We start from the raw sequence: 19,853 nt of genomic DNA, 5'->3' as shown, positions 1-19,853 counted from the left end.
GACAAAAGGCAGACTGACTTATGTAATTAAATCAGGATACACTAACAGTTGATTAAGTCAAAAAGTTTCAGCACAGTAGAAATGTCATGTCAAGAACTGCAAGGACTTGATCAGTGAAACTGAATATTGAGACTTTGTCGGTAATTCATTTTCTTTTACAACAGTACACTGTGACCGAATGAATGTATGAACTGTAAAGAATAAGTATGTAGTATGGATTTGGGATATGCCATATGTCTCACACAGTCAGCTATATGCTATATTTAAGCCACCATGATTGCTCCGTACTTTACTATAAAGAATAAATAGTGTCCTCCTCATATAATGAGTAATCATTTCAAAGTCATATCTGAACCTTTGGGTTTTGATCTCAGATCACACCCTCCCTATTTGTTGAAGAGTGTATGTCATGCTAGTGACATGGCACAGCTGACAACAGCACCCTCACTGCTGTTCATTAAACCAGACATGCAAGATGAGCGATTGTGGTCTGTAAGAGTAAATGTTGTCTCCCTGTGCAACAACAGTCACTTTCTTAGCGACCTTTGCACTCATTACGACAGCTTCTCCCTCACGGTGTGTGTACGTTGTGAACTCTGGCCCTGGCAAACATTAAAGGACAAGTCCAGTCTGCTGCTATCATATGTCACATGTGGCGTGAAAAAAGAGGGATCGCAGGGGGAGGTTTAAGAACACTTTAGCAGAGGGGTTTAGTTTCTTTAAAAGCGCATCAGTTCACTTGCCACAGGCCTCATAATCCAGTGTGTCAACGATCTTTAGCCGCTCTGCTGGTTGCTTTATTGGAGTGTAGCGCAGAATGGAGCTTCCCCAGCTGGAACATGTGAGGCTCCGCGGCTGTGACAGCGCAGGTGAGCTCACTCTCTGCAGAGAGCATGCCAAAACAATACATAAAAGTCACCGTGCAGCAGGGTTTCTACTAATATGTGAGTGTGACATATGCAGGCCATATGTTCATAGTGAGTGCAACACACATGATACGAGAGTAAAAATAGACTTCCTTGTTGAGTGAAGCAACTTCACAACTAGTAGGTACATATAAATAATAAGAAATAGGAAGTTAAGAATAGGACGTTAAGAGAGAGATTTGATTGGACTTCATTGCTGCTTCTCTATATTCTTCTCATTTGCTTTGTTTACAGGTAATAAATACTTTGCACACTTACATGCATCAGTGATAACAATGTAGAGTGACTTTATGAGACAGTAAAACAGCATTGGAACTGCAACCAGGCCCTGCAACTCGCATCAAACAAAAACAGATATTAACATTGGATTCTGCAAGCTGATCACCAGAGAAAGATGTCACCTCTGAGGGGGCTGCTTGCTTTATCATATTTGGTGGATTTTGTTAATATAATGTTTCATTTTCCTTGAAAAACGCCTAATGCTATGACATGTTATGTTTGTGTGTGCAGTCTGTACTGTTCATGAGAGAGCGGAGGTTGCTGGAAAAGTAGTTGGTGGAAGAGCTCCAACTCCAATCCCCTGTGGCTGTTTGGGAGGACATGTTGACCTCCTGCCAGGGCAAACACCCAATAGAATAGCTTGTCATAACTTTCTCTTAATGATCAAGCTCATGCCAAATCAGGAAACACTGGTCGTTAGTGGCTATCACTGCCTTGCTAATCATCGGCCAAAAGCAACTGCCCCTTAGACTTTCAACACTGGCCAAAACCGGGTATACAATGTTCCTTTTTTAAAGTTAATCGAAGGACTGACATTAATGGCATTAAGGTTTAACATTATGTTTGAAGTGACCCTTTCTTTTGAGATCAAGCAGGATCAGTTTCATATCGTCACTGTCAGGCTTTTCTTAAGAAAAAAAAAAAAAAGGATAATTTGAAATCTTTTAATTGAGCTATTTTCTCAAAGTCTGACAAAATCACCTTTCATCCCTCTTTAAATATTTGTAAAAACCCGCAGACAAAGGGTGACCAAAAGCATTGATTTATGGAAAAGATCCAGGTTGTTTGTTTTTCTGGACACATCTGAGGCCTGTACTACAAAGCAAGATCAACATGCCCTGGATCTCTTTCAGTTATCCGGCTTCACCTAACCTAACAACCGTGGTCCCGCATAAGCTGTATCACGACACTGGTTATCAACTAGTTAAGTCAACTCAGGGTTTCCCAATCCAGCGGCGCGCACGTTCACATAAAAGAGGAGGTGTTTGCACAGCACGACCAATCGCAAACCAGAGCTGCATATTTTAAACAAGAAGAGCAAACTATAATTCTACATAAATATGAAGAACACAAACACGTTTTACAGGCAAAATGCAAGAAAGCTGGCAAAAAAAGACGAACGCTGTTTTACGTAAATCACAACGCTTATCCTATCAATATCACTTCCAGTGGTGTAGTCTACGTGATAGTAAGCTCCAGGATTTACTTAAAAATGCCCAATGACACGTAACAACATAGGCTACTTTCCATTATATTTTTGATACATTTTGAATTGTCATCCATTAAAGGTCCAATATGTAATATTTGTACTGTAATAAATCCAAAAATGACACCAATGCCTCATCAGATATTAAGGAAACATGAAATACTATCTTTTCTGACAACAATGCTAATGTCAGTATTTTTTCTTTTTGAAATTTACATTCCGTGACGGAATTTATGTTTGTTTTGATCTGTGTGTTGTTATTAACGGCCCAGTTTGACAGCCAGGCCGGGTTGCCAGATATACCTGTAAAAACGCAAACCCAGCACGCTACAGCTGTAACGTTAGTACAGCCATGAAAGCAGCAAACAAACAAACAGGATCAACGGATATAGATTCTACATGACATAAAAAAAAAGAAAACAGCATGTTTCTAATAGTTGCGTGACGAGACAGAGACGTAACAACCCCCTGGTAAATATTGGAGATGTATTTGCAAGATGGAGACAGCTTAGATCCCAAAAGGACGCAGAGTTGGCTTATTTTCTCCTGAACAGGTAAGCATTAGCTTCAGGCTAATTTATCACAGCTACTAGGGATGGGCATTTTTTGTCATTTCAACATTTGTGTACTCACATTGAATTATATAGCTAGAGTACCCGAGTTGGTTACTCGCAAAAACAATTGAGACATAGCCAGTAAAGTGATCCCGACTGGTCCTGGCTAACGCCGCCATGCTAACCCTGCTAACTGCTAACGTTACCGGGAGGACCAGGCAAGCAGCCCATGACTGTTTACAACGTGTAGTTCAGCGGCTGGAGCCGACAACGGTGAGTTATTTTAAGCCACGAGAGGGGGGCTGTAAATCGGAAAGAGAGGACTATGAGTTTGCAGTGTGTTTAGCGATTGTTGCCGTAATTCTAAGCCAATGAAGTGTGTTCCGTCGGCAAGGTAGTAGTATTTTTAGCGTGTAATTCTAAGCCGAGGAAGTGTGCCTGACTGGCGTGTGGAGAGGACAGTGAGGTTGTTGTGTTTTTAGCGGTTCATACTGTAATTTTAAGCCAAAAAAGTGTGTCTGTCAGTTGGTTACAGAGCTCAGCGTGAGCACAGGCTTTTATGACTGTCAATATAGCCAGCATCTACCGTTAGCTACTCGGCTGTGCTGTGGAGTAATGTCTGGCTATGTGAGACTAGCATCTACCGTTAGCTACTCTGCTGTGCTGTGGAGTAATGTCTGGCTATGTGAGACTAGCATCTACCGTTAGCTACTCTGCTGTGCTGTGGAGTAATGTCTGGCTATGTGAGAAAAGCGTCTAGCAACATTGTTGTGAATTCTGCGGTCTCAGCCTGGCAACCCCCGTGAACTTCGAGTCTGGGCAGGAGGGGGGCGGGGGAGACTACTCGCCAGTATTTTGAATTGGTAGTGCAGTAACTATTTTAACCGCTATCTGCCAGTATTGCATACAATATTACATATTGCACCTTTAACCTCTATAGGCTGAATAAAGGTAATTTTTACCGTAAATTGCTGCAGGCAATGAAGTCGTTGAACTTCCCTGGGGGAGGACACCCAGGCCCCCCCACTATGATATGCCCCCCTTCTCCCCCAAAGGCAGATTCTGGCCAATATACAGTACAGTACACCCACTATAATATCCTACATTAGACTACACTGGTCACTTCCCTATCAGTCAGGCACAAGATCTGACCATAATTACACTTTTGCTTTCCTAAAGCTATTTATTTCAGTTGAAACCCTGGCAGTGGTAAGCGATCGTGAAAGAAAATATAAAAAATATCAAAACATAATTCTAACCGATGTGCGTATTTGCAACACACTGAAGAAGCCGAGAAATAGCCTATATGTAATTCATTCCTCTTAAAATCTATATCTTTCATAAAGATACCCATCCGTGAATGTTAATGGGGTTGTTGGTCTCTAAATGTTTTAACTTTTATGAGCGCTCTCTCTCTCTCTCTCTCTCTCTCTCTCTCTCTCTCTCTCTCTCTCTCTCTCTCTCTCTCTCTCTGCACCGAGCTCCGCCTGATCTTCTAAATATGATGACGCTTTTACCAATCAAGTATTGATTGGTCAGTAGGCAGTGCTTTAACACCGGTTGATCTCTAATCTCCAACTTAACCTGCTCCTGACCAGGTTAGGCGTTCAGCATGAGTTACCACGGCGATTGAACCCGATAACAAGTGATCCACCTTCGTGATACAGAAGTTCCTGTGTTGAACCTGAAGTTAGCTCGCTAACGGCAAATCCTGCTTCGTAGTACAGGCCTCCGGTCTTCAAAAGCATTAAATTACATTCACTGTGGAAAGTAATGAAATACGTGTTTTCTCAAAAGCCCCAACTCTTTTGGTTTTTAAAATACCTTCAACTGTCATTTCCCCCCAGTCTCTTTGACTGGACTGGGATATCAATGGAGCAAAAGTTCTGTTACTGTACTGGGAAAATATTGTCATCTAATCAGTCCACCCTAACTTTGTCATGGGGAGTTGCGCCGGCAACAGCCGTGGCCCGAGAAATTAGGCATTACGTTTTCAGATTGTCCGTCCGTCTGTCCGATTCTTGTGAACGTGACAACGCAGTTTGTTCGTTAGTGCTCCCGGCTGTTGCAACAACAGTGTTCATGGTCGAGACACCCAAGGCCAAGTCTGAACGACCATCGTTGGCATTCTCACACAAGGCCAAATGTGAGTGTTTAGTTTCCTGGGGAGAGACGAAAGGACAGCATTGTAAGTGCGGGATAAGGGGTGTCACAAACCTCCTCCCCTGTTAAAGCAAGACTATGTAACTTTTAGCTGCAGCCTGTAGGGCTAAAAGTTAAATAATGTTGCTTTAAGTGATGTTTCTCTGACAGGTTCTCTCTTATATTAAATCTACTGTTGGTTTAGGGACGTTAAATGTTTTGACAGTTTTCAGTGGTTATGAGGAACAATATGAGAGAGAAATTTCGTGATGATTGATCGTTGTTTAGGTACATTAAACCACGTTGCGCTTTTTCACGTTAGGATTTATAAAGCCCATGAGAACCGTGTAGAGTCAACCCACAGCCGCTCCGCATATAAACTGGGAACTATATTTTCAGAAAGGCGAAGCGGTGCTACTTGGGCGGAATGATATGCTTGTAGCACCTGAGAACCCCCGAGCAGAGAGTAGCAATGCTTTGCCTTTCTGAGAATATAGTTCCCAGTTTATATACGGTTAGAAGATGGCTGTGTCTCATGTGACCTTATTTGTCCATGCTGTAACTATACAAATCACAACATGTAAATAGGAACATGTTGGTGTTATTTTGTCACTTATTGGGAGCAGTAGGCTAGTTGGAACAGATTACCTTCAGGATCCGTGCTAGGCTAAGCTACCGGTGGGGCCGTCGGACAGAGTTACAACTCGAACGGAGATGAGAAGGGTATGTATGGACTTATCTAACTCTGGTGAATAAGCTAAAGTCCCAATAAGTCAGTGTGCTCCTTTAACACAGCCCACCTCCACTAGCTAGTCTTACCTGGCGACAGAGCAGCGGGCCTGGTAGCTGGATAGTCCGGTACACTGTTGTTCAGCCATGTTTGTTGTCTAATGAGCGGACACTTGCAAGCAGGATTGATGGAACAGGTGGCCGGCTAGCGTTAGCTTTCCACCTAGCTCGCCTCGAACTCCTGCACACCACCGTCGAGGTGCTGGTCTCTGTAGAAGGCGAAGCTCACGTATGTCGCGTATTCCATCTGTAATAAAGTGTCCTGCATATTCTCCCATCTGTACCAATGTATCCCGGTGGTACACATGTGCGGTAGTTTGAATGCACATAATTGTTGTAAAAGTTTTCTGCTGAGAAGCCAGTTTAGCGAAGATTCAAGATGGCTGACGTTAGTTTTGCTTTGGAAAGCTTTGTGTAAAGACGATAGTCCAACCGCCCTATGGGCGGGTTGAAAACGTGCGGAAGTAGCTCCTACTACTGGCTGTAGTCCATTGCCTCTGGGCAAAAAATCTTCCGATGACGCAAAAATAGTCATCTAAAGATTTTTTCCAGACCCACAATACAGAGATCTCTCGTCTCAGGGGGACATGAGGGAGGGAAGCACGTCATTCGAAAATACTACCGTGTTTCTACTGATACAAAGCTTAATGGTATACCTTTAAGTGTTCATGACAAGATATGGGAGAAATTTGGTGATCGTTGGCACATTCTTTGTCACGTTTTCCCATTGGGAAATAAACATGGAGAAGCAGGAAGCAGAAACTTTAAATAAAGGCAGAAGACTTTTCTGTTTGACTCTCCCTTTTATTAAATCAGTGAAATAATTCATATACATTCATAATAATTAATTTCTTACACTGTAATTTTAAGTCTTGTATTAAAGTCATTCTATTTCATCTTTTTTTGCTATTCTCTAATGATTTAGTTTTAGATTCTTGTTTAATGTCCTTTTAATGTTTTATGTAAAGCCCTTTAATGGCCTTGTTGCTGAAATGTGCTATATAAAGGGCCTTGTCTTGGGGAAATGGCATGACTAACATGTTACTTTTATTAGTGCAGTAACTTCTTAGGGTATCTTTGCTTAAACTGCCCTCTAGTGGTAAGAAAGGAGACGTCCCTCTCTACTCGTCACAGCTTGATAAACAAGGAGCTTGTGCAGCACCAACTGTGCTCTCATCTGAATTCATGAGGCTCCCACCGTTGTTAACACTTGCCTCACATGTCTCTGTTATTCTTACTCTAACTGAGAAAGGACCTGTGTCAGCACAACAGATGTACAGGACGGGGGGATTTGACTGCTTTTCCGCTGTCTGACATCACCACAGATTTTGGCAGCTCCCCTCCTCAGGCCTTTTTAAATCATGTAACAAACAGGCTGAAAGGCAGACAAGCAGCATGGCCTCAGTGCCCCCACAACCCCTCTCCTGCCTACCAAGTACTTCTCCTTAGCAACAGTCAGCTGACCTGCAGTAGGGAGTGTTCAGTGAAGCACACATACATGCACACGGATCACAGAGCTGTGCGCCTCAGTCGTTCACCTGCCACTCGGGCCTCATGGCTCTCCGCATTAACGCAGAGCAGAAGAAACTCACACAGACTCCTCTGCTTAAGATCTGGGTGCCATGGATGGGCTGCAACCTGAACCGCAGGAGAGGATGTAAGTGCAGCCTGACTAGGAGAAGAAGCATATATTCTGTCTCTGTTTAACTCATTCTTGTTTCAACGGATGAAGCTGGTGTTTGCTTTAACACTCCCAGCAGTCATAGGTGTGTTTTCATGCTGCTGAATCCTGAGTCTGGCTGGGGGATGCTGGTAGTTCAGGCAGCAGAGGCGTTAGTCATGGGACGACAGCCAGGCTGGACCAAGCCAGGTCCGTGTTGGCTCTCTGTTCAGTGTCTGACGTGGTCCTTTCAGCATTTTGCTGACGCAGTGTACTCCATTCATAATCGAACAGCCTGGAGGCTCTCCCTGTCCCTGTATATGCACACACAGGCCATCCGGGTACTTTTTTGGAGGTACAGCTAACTGGCAAGCAGCCCTGCAGTCTGCCTTTTATAAATTACTGCCATTGTTTGAGAAAGACAAGCATGCCACAAATGGGTCATGACTCGGTAAGAAACGCACAACATTTTACATTATGTTGGGTTTGTGTGGAAATGTCTGAGCCGGGAATGCTGTGATGATATCAGAGGTCATTCTAAAGCGTGGCCTCTCTTTTCTTCACTGTAGCTTCATTGTTAAATAATTGTGAGTAGAACCACAGCCTTAAATTGGAAGAATAATGGTGTTATATTAGGGAACATTGGTTGCGTAAAGCTGAGCTGATTTGTAACCATCTGCAGGGAAGAGACTGACATTTTAACAGACTTGGAGATTATGAGTGTTTTGTTGTTGTGATTGTCGGCCATATGGCACAGTACACTGTGGAGGAGGAGCATCTGGTCAGTCAAAGTTGTTATTCACATCTTTGACTAATTCCCAATGTCCTTGTATCAGTTTCTTGTTTTTGTGTCTGTTTATTTGATTTTGTTTGTAGTTGGTTGGACAGATTTCTTTGTCAAAACGTGCTGCCAGAGAGATGCAGATAAGCCGAGTGACTCACTACACTAGTTTGCAGACATCTGAGCTTCCCCTTGGCGCTCTTATTCTCTCTATTAATGAAGATTACCATGGCAGCGACACACTCAACACGTACTGCAGCATTTAACCGTTCTGAGCACAAGGCTAATGCTCTTCTGCTGAATGACTTCATGTTATTGTGCGTTTTTGTTTTCACCGCAGCCTCGGTGCCGCAGTTCTGTAACTCTCCCACGATGATTGTGATGGTGGGGTTGCCAGCCAGAGGGAAGACGTATATCTCCAAGAAGCTCACTCGCTACCTGAACTGGATCGGAGTGCCTACAAAAAGTCAGTTTTCAAAGTGAATCCCTAAATCTTGATTAGACATGGAATTGACCGTTTTAATGTTGACATTACAGTATGAGTTAATAACATAGTGAACACCATCCGTTTATTTTCATTGTCGATTAATCTGTTGATTATTTTCTAAATTAATGGATTAGTTGTTTGTGTAAAATGTCAGATAATGTGGATCAGTGTTTCCTAAAGCCCAAGATGGCGTCCTCAAATATCTTGTTTTGTCCACAACTCAAAGATATTAAGTTTGCTGTCACAGAGGAGTTAAGAAACTATTGTTGTACATGTTCACATTTAACAAGATGCAATCAGAGAACATTTTCTTTTTTTTTCTCATAAACACAATCTTAATATAATAATCAGTCTTGATCAAACTTGATCATGCGATCGCATAATTCAATGCATAATCAGCCAAAGTCCGCATATTTATGCGGGGTCCGCATTTTTTGAAATACGCCGCACTTTCGCTGCATAAATTGCCGATTTCCGCGCAAAATATGCGGGGCTTGTATGATTTCATAATCCCCGCATTTTCGTTGCAAAAAAGTCACATATATCTTAACAGAAAGTAGAAAAATGTTGTGTTTACTTCACTCAAGGGCAGCCATTTTCCCTTTTCCCCTGTTGCCATGGGAATGTTCTGAAGTGACGTAATTACGCAACCTGAACATCATTGAAAAGCAAGGGTGTTGGGGCAATCACTTTTTTTCTCTTTTTCATCAAACCGCATTTTTAGCAAGTTCCCGCAATTTCATCGCATAAAATTGCATTAATATCCCGCATATTCCATCGCATTTTTTAAGAAAACGTGCAGCATAATCGAGGATTTTTGCCCACAACAATCTGTTTTCAATCAATTTTCTGGAAGGACTGAATAATCTTATTATAATAATCTTTGCGGCTTTACCTAAAAGGGAATGTATATTTGTGTTAACCCCTCTGTTTCTCTAATCCCATCAGTGTTCAACGTGGGCCAGTACCGCAGGGAGGCTGTCAAGATCTATAAGAACTTTGAGTTCTTTAAACCGGACAATGAGGAGGCCATGAGGATCCGCAAGTAAGAAGGGTGATAAATGTCAAAACAGACCAGCGTTAGATATTATTATTATTGTTATTGTTATTATTATTATTAGTTTTATGTTGTCTGATTTGTCTGTCACTGTCATTTTCAAGCCACATTCATCATTCCCTCTCAGGGCCTGTGCAGCAGCCGCCCTCAAAGACGTCGCTGCCTACTTCTCAAAGGAACAGGGACAAGTAGCCGTGAGTAAGAGGACACCTGAAACTGTCCCTTAATCACACACTGATTATTTGTGTGTGTGTGTGTGTGTGTGTGTGTGTGTGTGTGTGTGTGTGTGTGTGTGTACTCTCTCAGTCAGGTCTCACTGAGATTAAAGGGGAACCGATTTTACAAATAAAGACAGACCTGCCAACCTGTACGCATTTTGCGTAGTAGATACGCATTTTGACATCAAAATATGGTGATACAATTTGTCACTTTAAACTACGCGAAAATCAGGTGACTGCTTTGAGTTCACTCGTTGACGTGCAGTAACCGTCTCAGTCTAACACTTGATGGTAGTAGGCGGCTAAAACCTATAGCTAAAACAGCGTAGCAGCCACGAGCATGCTGGAAAAAAAAAACTAAAGAAGAAGAGTTTGACCAATCACAGCGTCGGGTTCCTTCCTCTAATGTCAAGCGGGGATATCGGCTACTGATAGTAAAACAAAAGCTTCAGATGCAAGTGTTATTCCTCTCTCATTCCCGTTTAGTTTGGTTGGTTTCCCCCCATATATCTATGAGTTTCCCCAAGGGAGGACGGTGCTTGCAAAGGTAAACTGATTTGATGTAGAAAGGTGAAATTAAATTAATTTACTGTCAACTTTGGAGAAATATTATTTAAATTATTATTAATAAAGCCTTGCATTTGGTATACAAAGTCTTGGATTTCGTTACAAAGATCTTATATATGTTTTGCCTTTCTTAGGAATAAGTTCATAACTTAACAAAATTAACTGTTACTAATGTAGGCTGATTAAAAACTGACCGGAGCCCGTTGCTGGACGCACTGGAGGACCGAGACACAAAGTAAACACGCCTCTCTCACCGGTACCGGGGGGTTAGCGGTTAAACTGAGTGGAGGATGTGCGGAATGTGTCTGTGTCTGTCGGACCTTGGCTGGCTGCTCGGCGACTAACGGCTTATTAGCTAGCCAAACGCCGAGCGGTAACATCTGCAAAAATTGGCTCTGTGAGCGCATCAACCTGCTCGGTGTGTGTCTTATAACAAACAGAGTGAGCAGCCGCCGGACTATAACACCTATTGATCCGCGCAGGACTTCACTGTGAGCGGACTGTTTAGAGACGATGTGACCGGCAGGTAACGTCAAAGGTTATCTGCCTCTGTAGCAGAGCTGCAAGGAAACGCTGAACTGAGCTGTGTGTTTTCAGTGTTAAACACAGCTGCAGGTGTTCATGCATGACTGTTGTTGGTAATTTCCAGAGGTGGAAGACTTACTCAGATTATGTATTGCAGTAAAAGTAGAAAAAACAGTGTTGTAGAGTTACAAATGACTTGTCAGTTACAAGTCCTGCATTCAACATCTTCCCTATGTAATAGTACAAAAGTATTATCAAAATATACTTAAAGTACCAAAAGTAAAAGTGCTCATTATGCAGTGTAATATATTTTATTGAATTATATTATGATCTAATTAATTGTATTTAATATAATTAATGTTTTATTTAATTCAAGTAACCTACTTGAACATAATTATTTTCTAGGGTTTAAAATGTATACAGATTTGACATTTAATGGCATTTTTTCCACGTGTGTGGCCGTGTTCATGAACCAGAACTTCGACAATAAATCATTAAGTTGCTACTCAAAGTTTTTCAAGGTTGGCAGGTCTGTAAAGATCATCTTACTGGTCATAGAGAGTACCACTTAGCCTGTGGTCCTCATCATCATCATCATCATCATCATCATATATAGACCGAATCACCGTGACGTCACGCTAACCAAAAAATCCCTTCCAGGTAGACAACTGGCGGTGGATTTAAATTGCAGAGATATGTGAAATCGGCAAACCTGTTTATTTCTGTTGTCCTTTAACTGTAAAGTTTAAAGGTATATAGTTGAACACGGAGGTCCGACCTATCTGTGGTCTCTGATGCGCTTATTTTCTGTACTGTGTTGCTTTGCTAGTGTCTTTGATAAACCAAATCTAGTGTTAGAAACCGCAACACTAGACTAGCTGGTCAGACTGACTGCTAGTTTGGGCGGTGTCATTTTCTTTAGTCTGTGGCCCAACAGGTAAATTAGTTTTCCAAGCTAATGTTAGTCAAAGTGTTGACATATAAAAGCATCAAACATGCATTTTAGAAGAAGGAAATGAGAGTAGATCCAGTTGTTCCTCGCCCCCGTTTGCTCAGCACTGTTAAATTGTATGTACGGGACGCCAGAGTTTTCTGCCCAGAAGTTATTGTAAACAAACATTCTCTACGTTTACATGCAGCCAATAACCCGTTCAAAACTCATATATTAGCAATAACCCGGTCGCGCACGGCCATGTAAACACCGGCAAAAACCCGAATATGCTCATATTCCGGTTTTTAAAAACCTGAATATGCTACCTGGGTTACCCCCTTTTCTAACCCGAAATTTTGCTCATGTAAACGGGTATCGGCATATCCCCATCTAAAGGAACATTGATTTGTGTTCTGCTTTTGAGTAGAGGAACTTCTTGTATGCGCCAGAAAACATAGTTATAATAATAATTATATACTATAATAATATAGTTTATATATATATATATATATATATATATATGTATATGTATATATATATGTGTATATGTATATGTCAATGCAGAAAACCTACGCGCAGTATACCGGAAGTAAACAAGAAGTAGAGGTAAACATGGCGAGACGCAGCACAGCACCACACTTTTGGAGCGAGGAGAAAACCAATTTCTTTATTAGTGTGGTGAAAACCATGAATATAATGTCTTCTGTTGACGGCAGAAAGTACCGAGATAGTGAGATTTATAAGAAGGTGACCGAAAAGTTATTGCGTCTTAATGTTGTCATGTTATTTTCCCAGTTTGGATTTCTAATTAAAGACTACAAGTTTATTTTACAATTTTAACTGTGGGTGAAGATTTAGAAATTTTAGAGATTTTCAAATTTTCAGATCTTTTGAAAGGCACTATCATACATTGCATTATGGGAATTGTAGGATTCAGTATTTTTAGAGCTTGGCCCATTCTGGGGACTAAAAGCCAGGATATCTCAGCCTCTGTGGCACAAAAATCAACCATTCTTCTTTAATTATATCTATCTCAAGTCCCCTAAGCCCTAACTATACTGAATCTCTGGTGTGTCCCTTTAAGGTTGAGATTAAAGTCCATTTTGGAGAGAATCATCTTTCTGCCTATTTCACTAAGACTAAAAAAAGAAACCTTCAATTGAGAAAAGATTTACAATTTTTAAAATAATTGTTAACAATTGTTATGAATAATGTATATGTACTTTATTTGCCAATATTTTAAGGATATATCACTAACAGTTGAGTCCTGTCACATCTAGGTATTTGATGCTACCAACACCACCAGGGAGAGGAGGGCAGTCATTTTGAGTTATGCAAAGGACAGAGGCTACAAAGTGAGTACATATGTGGAAGTTGGACGTCACATTTTACAAATATGCTTATATGCCTTTTATAGAGAGTTAGATGATGACACTGCTATTACACATCATATGTGTCTGTTCAATGTGAAGCTAGAGCAAGCAGGCTGTTAAATAAAGAATATATTTCACATTCATTTCATCAATCCAACTTATGATGACTTCTTGTATGCAGGTGTTCTTTGTGGAATCAATCTGTGATGATCCAGAAATCATTGCAGAGAATATTAAGGTCAGTCAAGAGATGTTTTTTTGTTTTGTTTTTTTTTTGTTATGTAAGTGTTTCCAGAGGCAGTAGGGATGTAGTGTTCACAATTAAATTCCCAAACTCTCTTTCCCTAACAGCAAGTAAAATTTGGGAGTCCTGATTACGTGGATCGTGACATAGATGAGGCCATGGAAGACTTTGTCCAGCGCATTGACTGTTACAGGGCCAGCTACATGCCTATTGACGATGAGAAGGATAGGTACTGACCCATAATGCTTTTCTTCCTGTGAGATTAAAAAGGGAAAGTGGGTGGTGGACAGCATAGTCTCACAAAACAGTAGTTTTTCCCACTAATTTCCAACAAATTCATGTAGTTTGTTTCCCCCCGAATGCTGACTTTGAACAGGAAGCTCTCCTACATCAAGATCTTCGACGTGGGCAGTAGATACCTGGTGAACCGGGTGCAGGACCACATTCAAAGCAGGATAGTCTACTACCTGATGAACATCCACGTCACACCGAGATCCATCTACCTGAGCCGCCACGGAGAGAGCGAACTCAACCTGTCAGGTCGCATCGGGGGAGACTCAGGCCTCTCCCCTCGAGGACAGAAGGTGAGGAGATGACACTGTACCAGGAGAGGAAGTATTGTTGGTTGCTGTTCCCTTAGTCTCGCATTGCCAGGCCTTCCTCCACAGCGCTGCAGAGGACGGTCTGGCTAGTCCACACAGCATTCTGAGATGGGAGAAATATGTGCTCTCATTTGGCAATGGCTTGAATGTCCGTTACATTCAAGCCATTGCCAAATGAGTTGATATAAAGCTAATTAAGATTATCAGCTCCAAAAATCTCTCTTTATTTCTTAATATGGAAATCTTTACAAAATAGTGTTGTCCGGTGACTTTTGCACGCAGCAACTCTGCGTGGAGGAGGGGTAGGGGTGGTGCGCGATCACTAAAGGCTTGTATCATGTTGATTATCATTACTTAGTATTCCTCATGGGGGGGCGACAGAAACTACGCACTACAGTTTTAAAGCAGTCAAAGATTAATTTACTTAGTATTTAATTGTTTCCAGTATGCCAATGCGTTGGCGACCTTCATCCGTGGTCAGAACATCAGAGAGCTGAAGGTGTGGACGAGCCACATGAAGAGGACCATCCAGACTGCAGAGGCTCTGGGAGTCCAGTATGAACAGTGGAAGGCCCTCAACGAGATAGACGCCGTGAGTTTATTCACCACTCTGAGCTGCTTTCTTAGTAGCTTTTTATCTAGTATGGTGATGTTCATGTTCCTTTTTCTCACTAAGGGTGTATGTGAGGAGCTAACCTACGAGGAGATTCAGCAGAATTTACCACAAGAGTTTGCACTAAGAGACCAGGACAAGTATCGTTATCGTTACCCCAAGGGTGAGGTAAGTGCTCCCCTGAAGATGCTGTGACTTTTTAAACTTTTATTTAACCATTGTACCAGTATCACTGCGAGTTTTTTTAGGAACCCACATGTTCACACCGGTAAGCTGCCCAGTTCAACCACAGTCTGATGTGTTGGCCAGTGAGCACGGGTTGGTTTAAAGTAATATTGCAACAATTAGCATTCTTTCAGAGAGTTAGATGAGACGATTGATACCACTCTGATATCGGTCCGTTTAATTCCCAAGCTTCAGTGAGTAGACAGTTAGCTTAGCATATCGACTGGTAAGCCTGCATTCACACAGCCTGAATGTTTTAAAACACTATGAGGGTAAAGAATGAAACACAAGCACTGAACTGCCCGGGAGTTTGTGAAACAACAGCTGACTGTTTCCTGCAACAAGCACCAGCACAAAGCCCAGTCCCTCCCTCCCATAGAAATAAAATGGATCCTCCTCTCTTCTCTCTTTGTCCGTGAAATGAGGCTGCCTTTAGGTGCGGTCAGAAATGTCGGGATCTATATACTATGATCTGACGGAAAACAATAATTGTAAAAAAATATTCTACTTGGGCTACATTTGAGGGGGGGGTTAAAGAACACAACAGAAGGTCCCACAAATGGGCCCTTTCAGTGACACTCCCACCAAAAGTTTACTCAAGTAAAAAAGCAAAAGTATAAGAATCGAAATATACTTAAATTGCCAAAAGTAAAAGTTCTCATCATGCAGAATTGCCCATTTAAGAATATTATATCATTGGATTATAATTATGAATGTGCTGTTAAAGCATACACAAATAATAATTTTATCTTGCATCTGTTAAAGGTGGAGCTAATTTTAATTGATGTGTATAATACTGCTGAGTAACTTAATCTATAATAATACATCATAATTAGTTTGTTGATGACATGTACTAATAATCTCAGTCTGTTATCATTAATTAAAGATGTTAAATAAATATAGTGGAGTAAAAACTGCAATTTTTGCCTCTGAAATGTAGTGGAGTGCAAGTATAAAGTGGCATAAAATAGAAATGCTCAAGTAAAGTACAAGTTCCTTGCAGTTGTACTTCATACAGTACTTGAGTAAGTGTATTTGGATATCTTCCACCGCCAAATGAGATATAATAAATTAGGTAATTAGTGAGCTTTAGGAGTGCTGGATGGTGGATTTGTTTGTTACTTTTGGAGCCAGGCTAGCTGTTTCCAGTCTTTAAAGTTCAAAGTTTTTCAAAGTTCAAAGTGTTTCCCTGTACAATCAAATTCTTCCTGTGTAAAATCTACAATATATACTACAAATATACAAAATAAAACAATTTTAAAAGGCAGCATGTGAAAAATAAAGCAACAATAATAATAAACCGTGCAAGTTATACCTGTGCAAACTGGAGAAATGTAAACCGTAGAGTACAGTTATGAGGCAGACCATGAGTATAAACTCCTATCCACTGTTAAGGAGTTTGATGGCAGTAGGAAAGAAAGAGTTCTTGAGTCTGGAGGTCCTGCATTTAACACTCCTGTACCTTCGGCCTGAGGGTAGAGGTGGGAACAGTCCGTGCTGGGGATGGGTGGGGTCCTTGAGGATGGAGGTGACTCTCCTGTGGACCCTGCAGTGGTAGATGCTCTGGTGTCCTGGTGATCTTCCCTGCAGTCTTCACCACTCTCTGCAGGCGTTTGTGGTCCATAGCAGTAGTGCCATCGTACCACACGGTGATGCAGCTGGTCAAATGCTCTCAACAATGCAGCTGTAGAAGCTAACCGTCTTCATATTTAACAGACAAGTATGCCTTTTCCCACCCAAATGTATCCTGTCAGACATATTCATTATAAGAGAATCTGAATAGAAAAGGTCTGGGAGTTGTACAGTCTGTGTAAGATGGACTGAGACGGTAAGATTGAATGAGTTTGAATAATTGATGAACTCTTCAATCATTCTTGTAAATTTGTAAATTCTATTGTATTGTTATACTGTATACTTAACAGCATTTTTTTATATTTCTTACTGTCCTTTCTGTTTTTATTCTTTATATGTTAAGTGAGTGTTGTACTTTGAGAGCAAAGATTAACCGGAGTCAAATTCCTTGTTTGTTTACGCAAACCTGGCCAATAAAGCTGATTCAGATTTTTGTCTCTTGTCCAGTCCTATGAGGACCTTGTCCATCGTCTAGAGCCGGTGATAATGGAGCTGGAGAGGCAGGAAAATGTTCTGGTTATCTGCCACCAAGCTGTGTTTCGCTGCCTGCTGGCCTACTTCCTGGACAAACCTGCAGGTACACACATCCAGGCTTGTTAATACATTGAAACACTATATGATGAGGTTTCAAGACCCCGAACACTCTTAATACTGTCAACTCTTACACCCCCTCATTAGTTTGATAATTAACTGTACACATTAAAAGGAGATACTTAAATAACATATTTCATATTCTATTATACATTTTCTTATTTTTAATTTTATATTATATCTTTAAACTTTTGCGCTGTTTATTGTTATGCACCAAATCATCACCAAGTTTAAATTCCTTGTATGTGTACTTGGCAATAAACTGTTCCTGATTCTGAATAATCTTATTCCCCCCCTGTGAAGATGAGCTGCCTTATCTCAGATGCCCCCTACACACTGTTCTCAAACTCACACCAATAGCTTATGGTAGGTGGTACAAGCTTGAGTGTGTGACATATTTGTATCTCTGTAAATCTCTCTCTGACAGTCTGACTCTATCCTCAATTTCAGGCTGTAAAGTTGAGTCATTTTTCCTCAATATTGAAGCAGTCAACACACACCGAGAGAGGCCAGTGGTGAGTTTCCACAAGCACACGTTCGTCTTAATAGACACTTAGCTTTGCCAACTATTCTGTGGTACATACGTCTGATGGCAGCCTGTAATGTTTAGTAATTTGTACGTATTGAGGAAATATGTGTGGTGGTGAGGAATGAGCAAATATATAGCTGAACTGATATTTTTTCCATATTAGGATACAGCCTTCTCAGGGTTTTAAAACTACGTAGCTTTGGGGAAAAAAAAAGAAATGTCAAAATCTAATTGAAGTTGAGTGCATAAGCAATAAGTAGCACCAATTCCACACTTTGATATTTGCTGCCTCACTTGGTCTGGTATGACCAGTAGCTTATGGTGGCTAGTGTACGGTAAAGGGGCTGTACTCGAACAGCTGGTAAAAAAAAAAATAACTGGTCTGATATTATAAAGTAAGGACACGTGTGATATGGAAATACATTATTAACACAAGAACATGTGCAGCGGAAATATAGTGCTGATATACAGAAGGAACTGCTGGAGGTGTGATATGAATACACTATAGATCAGATATATACAGTTTTTTTTTTTTTTAAGATTGATAACTTATTTTTTGTTTTCCAAAGTCTTTCTGGAACAGTTTCCCCAGATTTATTTTCCAGTTGGCTTTTCTGCATTTTTTTTCTGCATTGCATTATGGTAGTGCAAACCATACTTTGCATGGTGTCTGGTTTGAATATACTTAATTCTGTCACTTTTCCAGTGTGGAAATACTATACACAATACACCAAATACTAAAGAAGCTTAGAATAAAGATGTATGTATGGATTTGAGACATGCCAATAGTCTTTGCTGTCGTTGCAGAATGTCGACGTCAACAGAAACCCTGAGGATGCTCTGCAGACTGTTCCTGACCACATATAAATGCTGGTTTTATGAGAGAGAGGTCACAATCACGTAAAGCGGGATGTGTTGCTACTTGTTAGCTTTACTAAATGTTAGAGATGCACTCCAGTTAAAGGTTGATTGTGTGAAAGCAGAAAGACGATGGGGCTTTGAGGCAGGGGAAGACTAGATGGTAGAAATGGGACGAGGTTATGGAAACGTCACTCCAGAAGCACATGGACTCCTGCTGCACAGGACAGGACATGGCTCATACAGGAGCTTCGGTTTGCAACATGACTGTGAAATGTTGTCTTATCAGACTAAAGTTTAAAAGTTGTTTACAAATGATACAGAGAGAAAAAAGAATGCATAATATTCAGGGATCCCACGGGGTCTTAGAAGTTTAAAAAATGTCTTGGCATTAAATTTCATCCTATGTGGTATTGAAAATGTCTTTAAAAGTCTTATATTTAACGTGGAGGGTACCCTGATATTGTTTTGAGGTTAAGAGGAAATTAACCAATTCAATAAATTGAATTGAATGTAAAAAAAAGATTATGTAGGGAGGTTGTTTGTGTAACTGTTGCCCAGATAATATGTTGTTGATAATCTAAGTATAAAGGTGCGAACCAGCACCATGGACAGCACCCAAACAAATAAAACATGTTGTAGATGTTGACTGTAACGTTTGAAATGTAGATGAGACGCCAAACTTTAGGTGGGTTTGACTGAAATAATGTAAATAAATAAAGGAAACAGAGTCCACTTCTCAAGTCCTGTTTGTGTTGGCTGCCTGGCAGCTTTCTTATGTTGTTAACTCTCCCGCAGAGAAGTTAAATTGAACAAAGTACCACAGCGGACCAATGTTCTGTTCCATTCAGCCAATAATGGCTCTTTGGGAAAGAGCTCTCAGGGGAAATGAAAACTCGTATTTGGGAGTAATTTAGGGAATAAAACTCAGACTGGAGCATATTTTAGGAGCACTCCTACAGAGAGGGGGAAGGGGAGGTGTTTTGGTAGCGGTGCATTTTCCCCAAATAGCCGAGCAGGGGTTAACAATCCCTCATTTCTCTCGTGCACCTCGGTGGCAGCA

At 41.0% G+C, this 19,853-nt stretch overlaps 1 protein-coding gene across 6 annotated transcripts in view; it reads left to right on the top strand.

The window, feature by feature from the left end:
- pfkfb1 (6-phosphofructo-2-kinase/fructose-2,6-biphosphatase 1) overlaps positions 1–19,525 on the top strand; it is a 97,179-nt gene extending 77,654 nt beyond the window's left edge. For 3 of the 6 annotated variants that reach the window (XM_028583535.1, XM_028583534.1, XM_028583536.1), the window contains 13 exons: positions 8,679–8,804; positions 9,774–9,870; positions 10,010–10,076; positions 13,404–13,478; positions 13,678–13,734; positions 13,848–13,969; positions 14,117–14,324; positions 14,788–14,934; positions 15,019–15,123; positions 17,260–17,389; positions 17,707–17,769; positions 17,854–17,918; positions 18,740–19,525. In XM_028583535.1, coding sequence (XP_028439336.1) covers positions 8,679–8,804; positions 9,774–9,870; positions 10,010–10,076; positions 13,404–13,478; positions 13,678–13,734; positions 13,848–13,969; positions 14,117–14,324; positions 14,788–14,934; positions 15,019–15,123; positions 17,260–17,389; positions 17,707–17,769; positions 17,854–17,918; positions 18,740–18,799 — 1,322 coding nt within the window. In that variant the 3' untranslated portion in view covers positions 18,800–19,525. Of the gene's footprint in view, positions 1–692; positions 870–7,436; positions 7,555–8,678; positions 8,805–9,773; positions 9,871–10,009; positions 10,077–13,403; positions 13,479–13,677; positions 13,735–13,847; positions 13,970–14,116; positions 14,325–14,787; positions 14,935–15,018; positions 15,124–17,259; positions 17,390–17,706; positions 17,770–17,853; positions 17,919–18,739 lie in introns of those variants that run through there. The other 3 variants (XM_028583531.1, XM_028583530.1, XM_028583537.1) reach the window with 3 other exon arrangements.
- The last annotated feature ends 328 nt before the right edge of the window (positions 19,526–19,853 follow it).

The sequence above is a fragment of the Perca flavescens genome, chromosome 7, assembly GCF_004354835.1.
Source record: "Perca flavescens isolate YP-PL-M2 chromosome 7, PFLA_1.0, whole genome shotgun sequence".
Lineage (NCBI taxonomy): Eukaryota > Metazoa > Chordata > Actinopteri > Perciformes > Percidae > Perca > Perca flavescens.
Note: the sequence above shows the minus strand (reverse complement) of the source record. Positions and strands in the feature narration are given on the sequence as shown.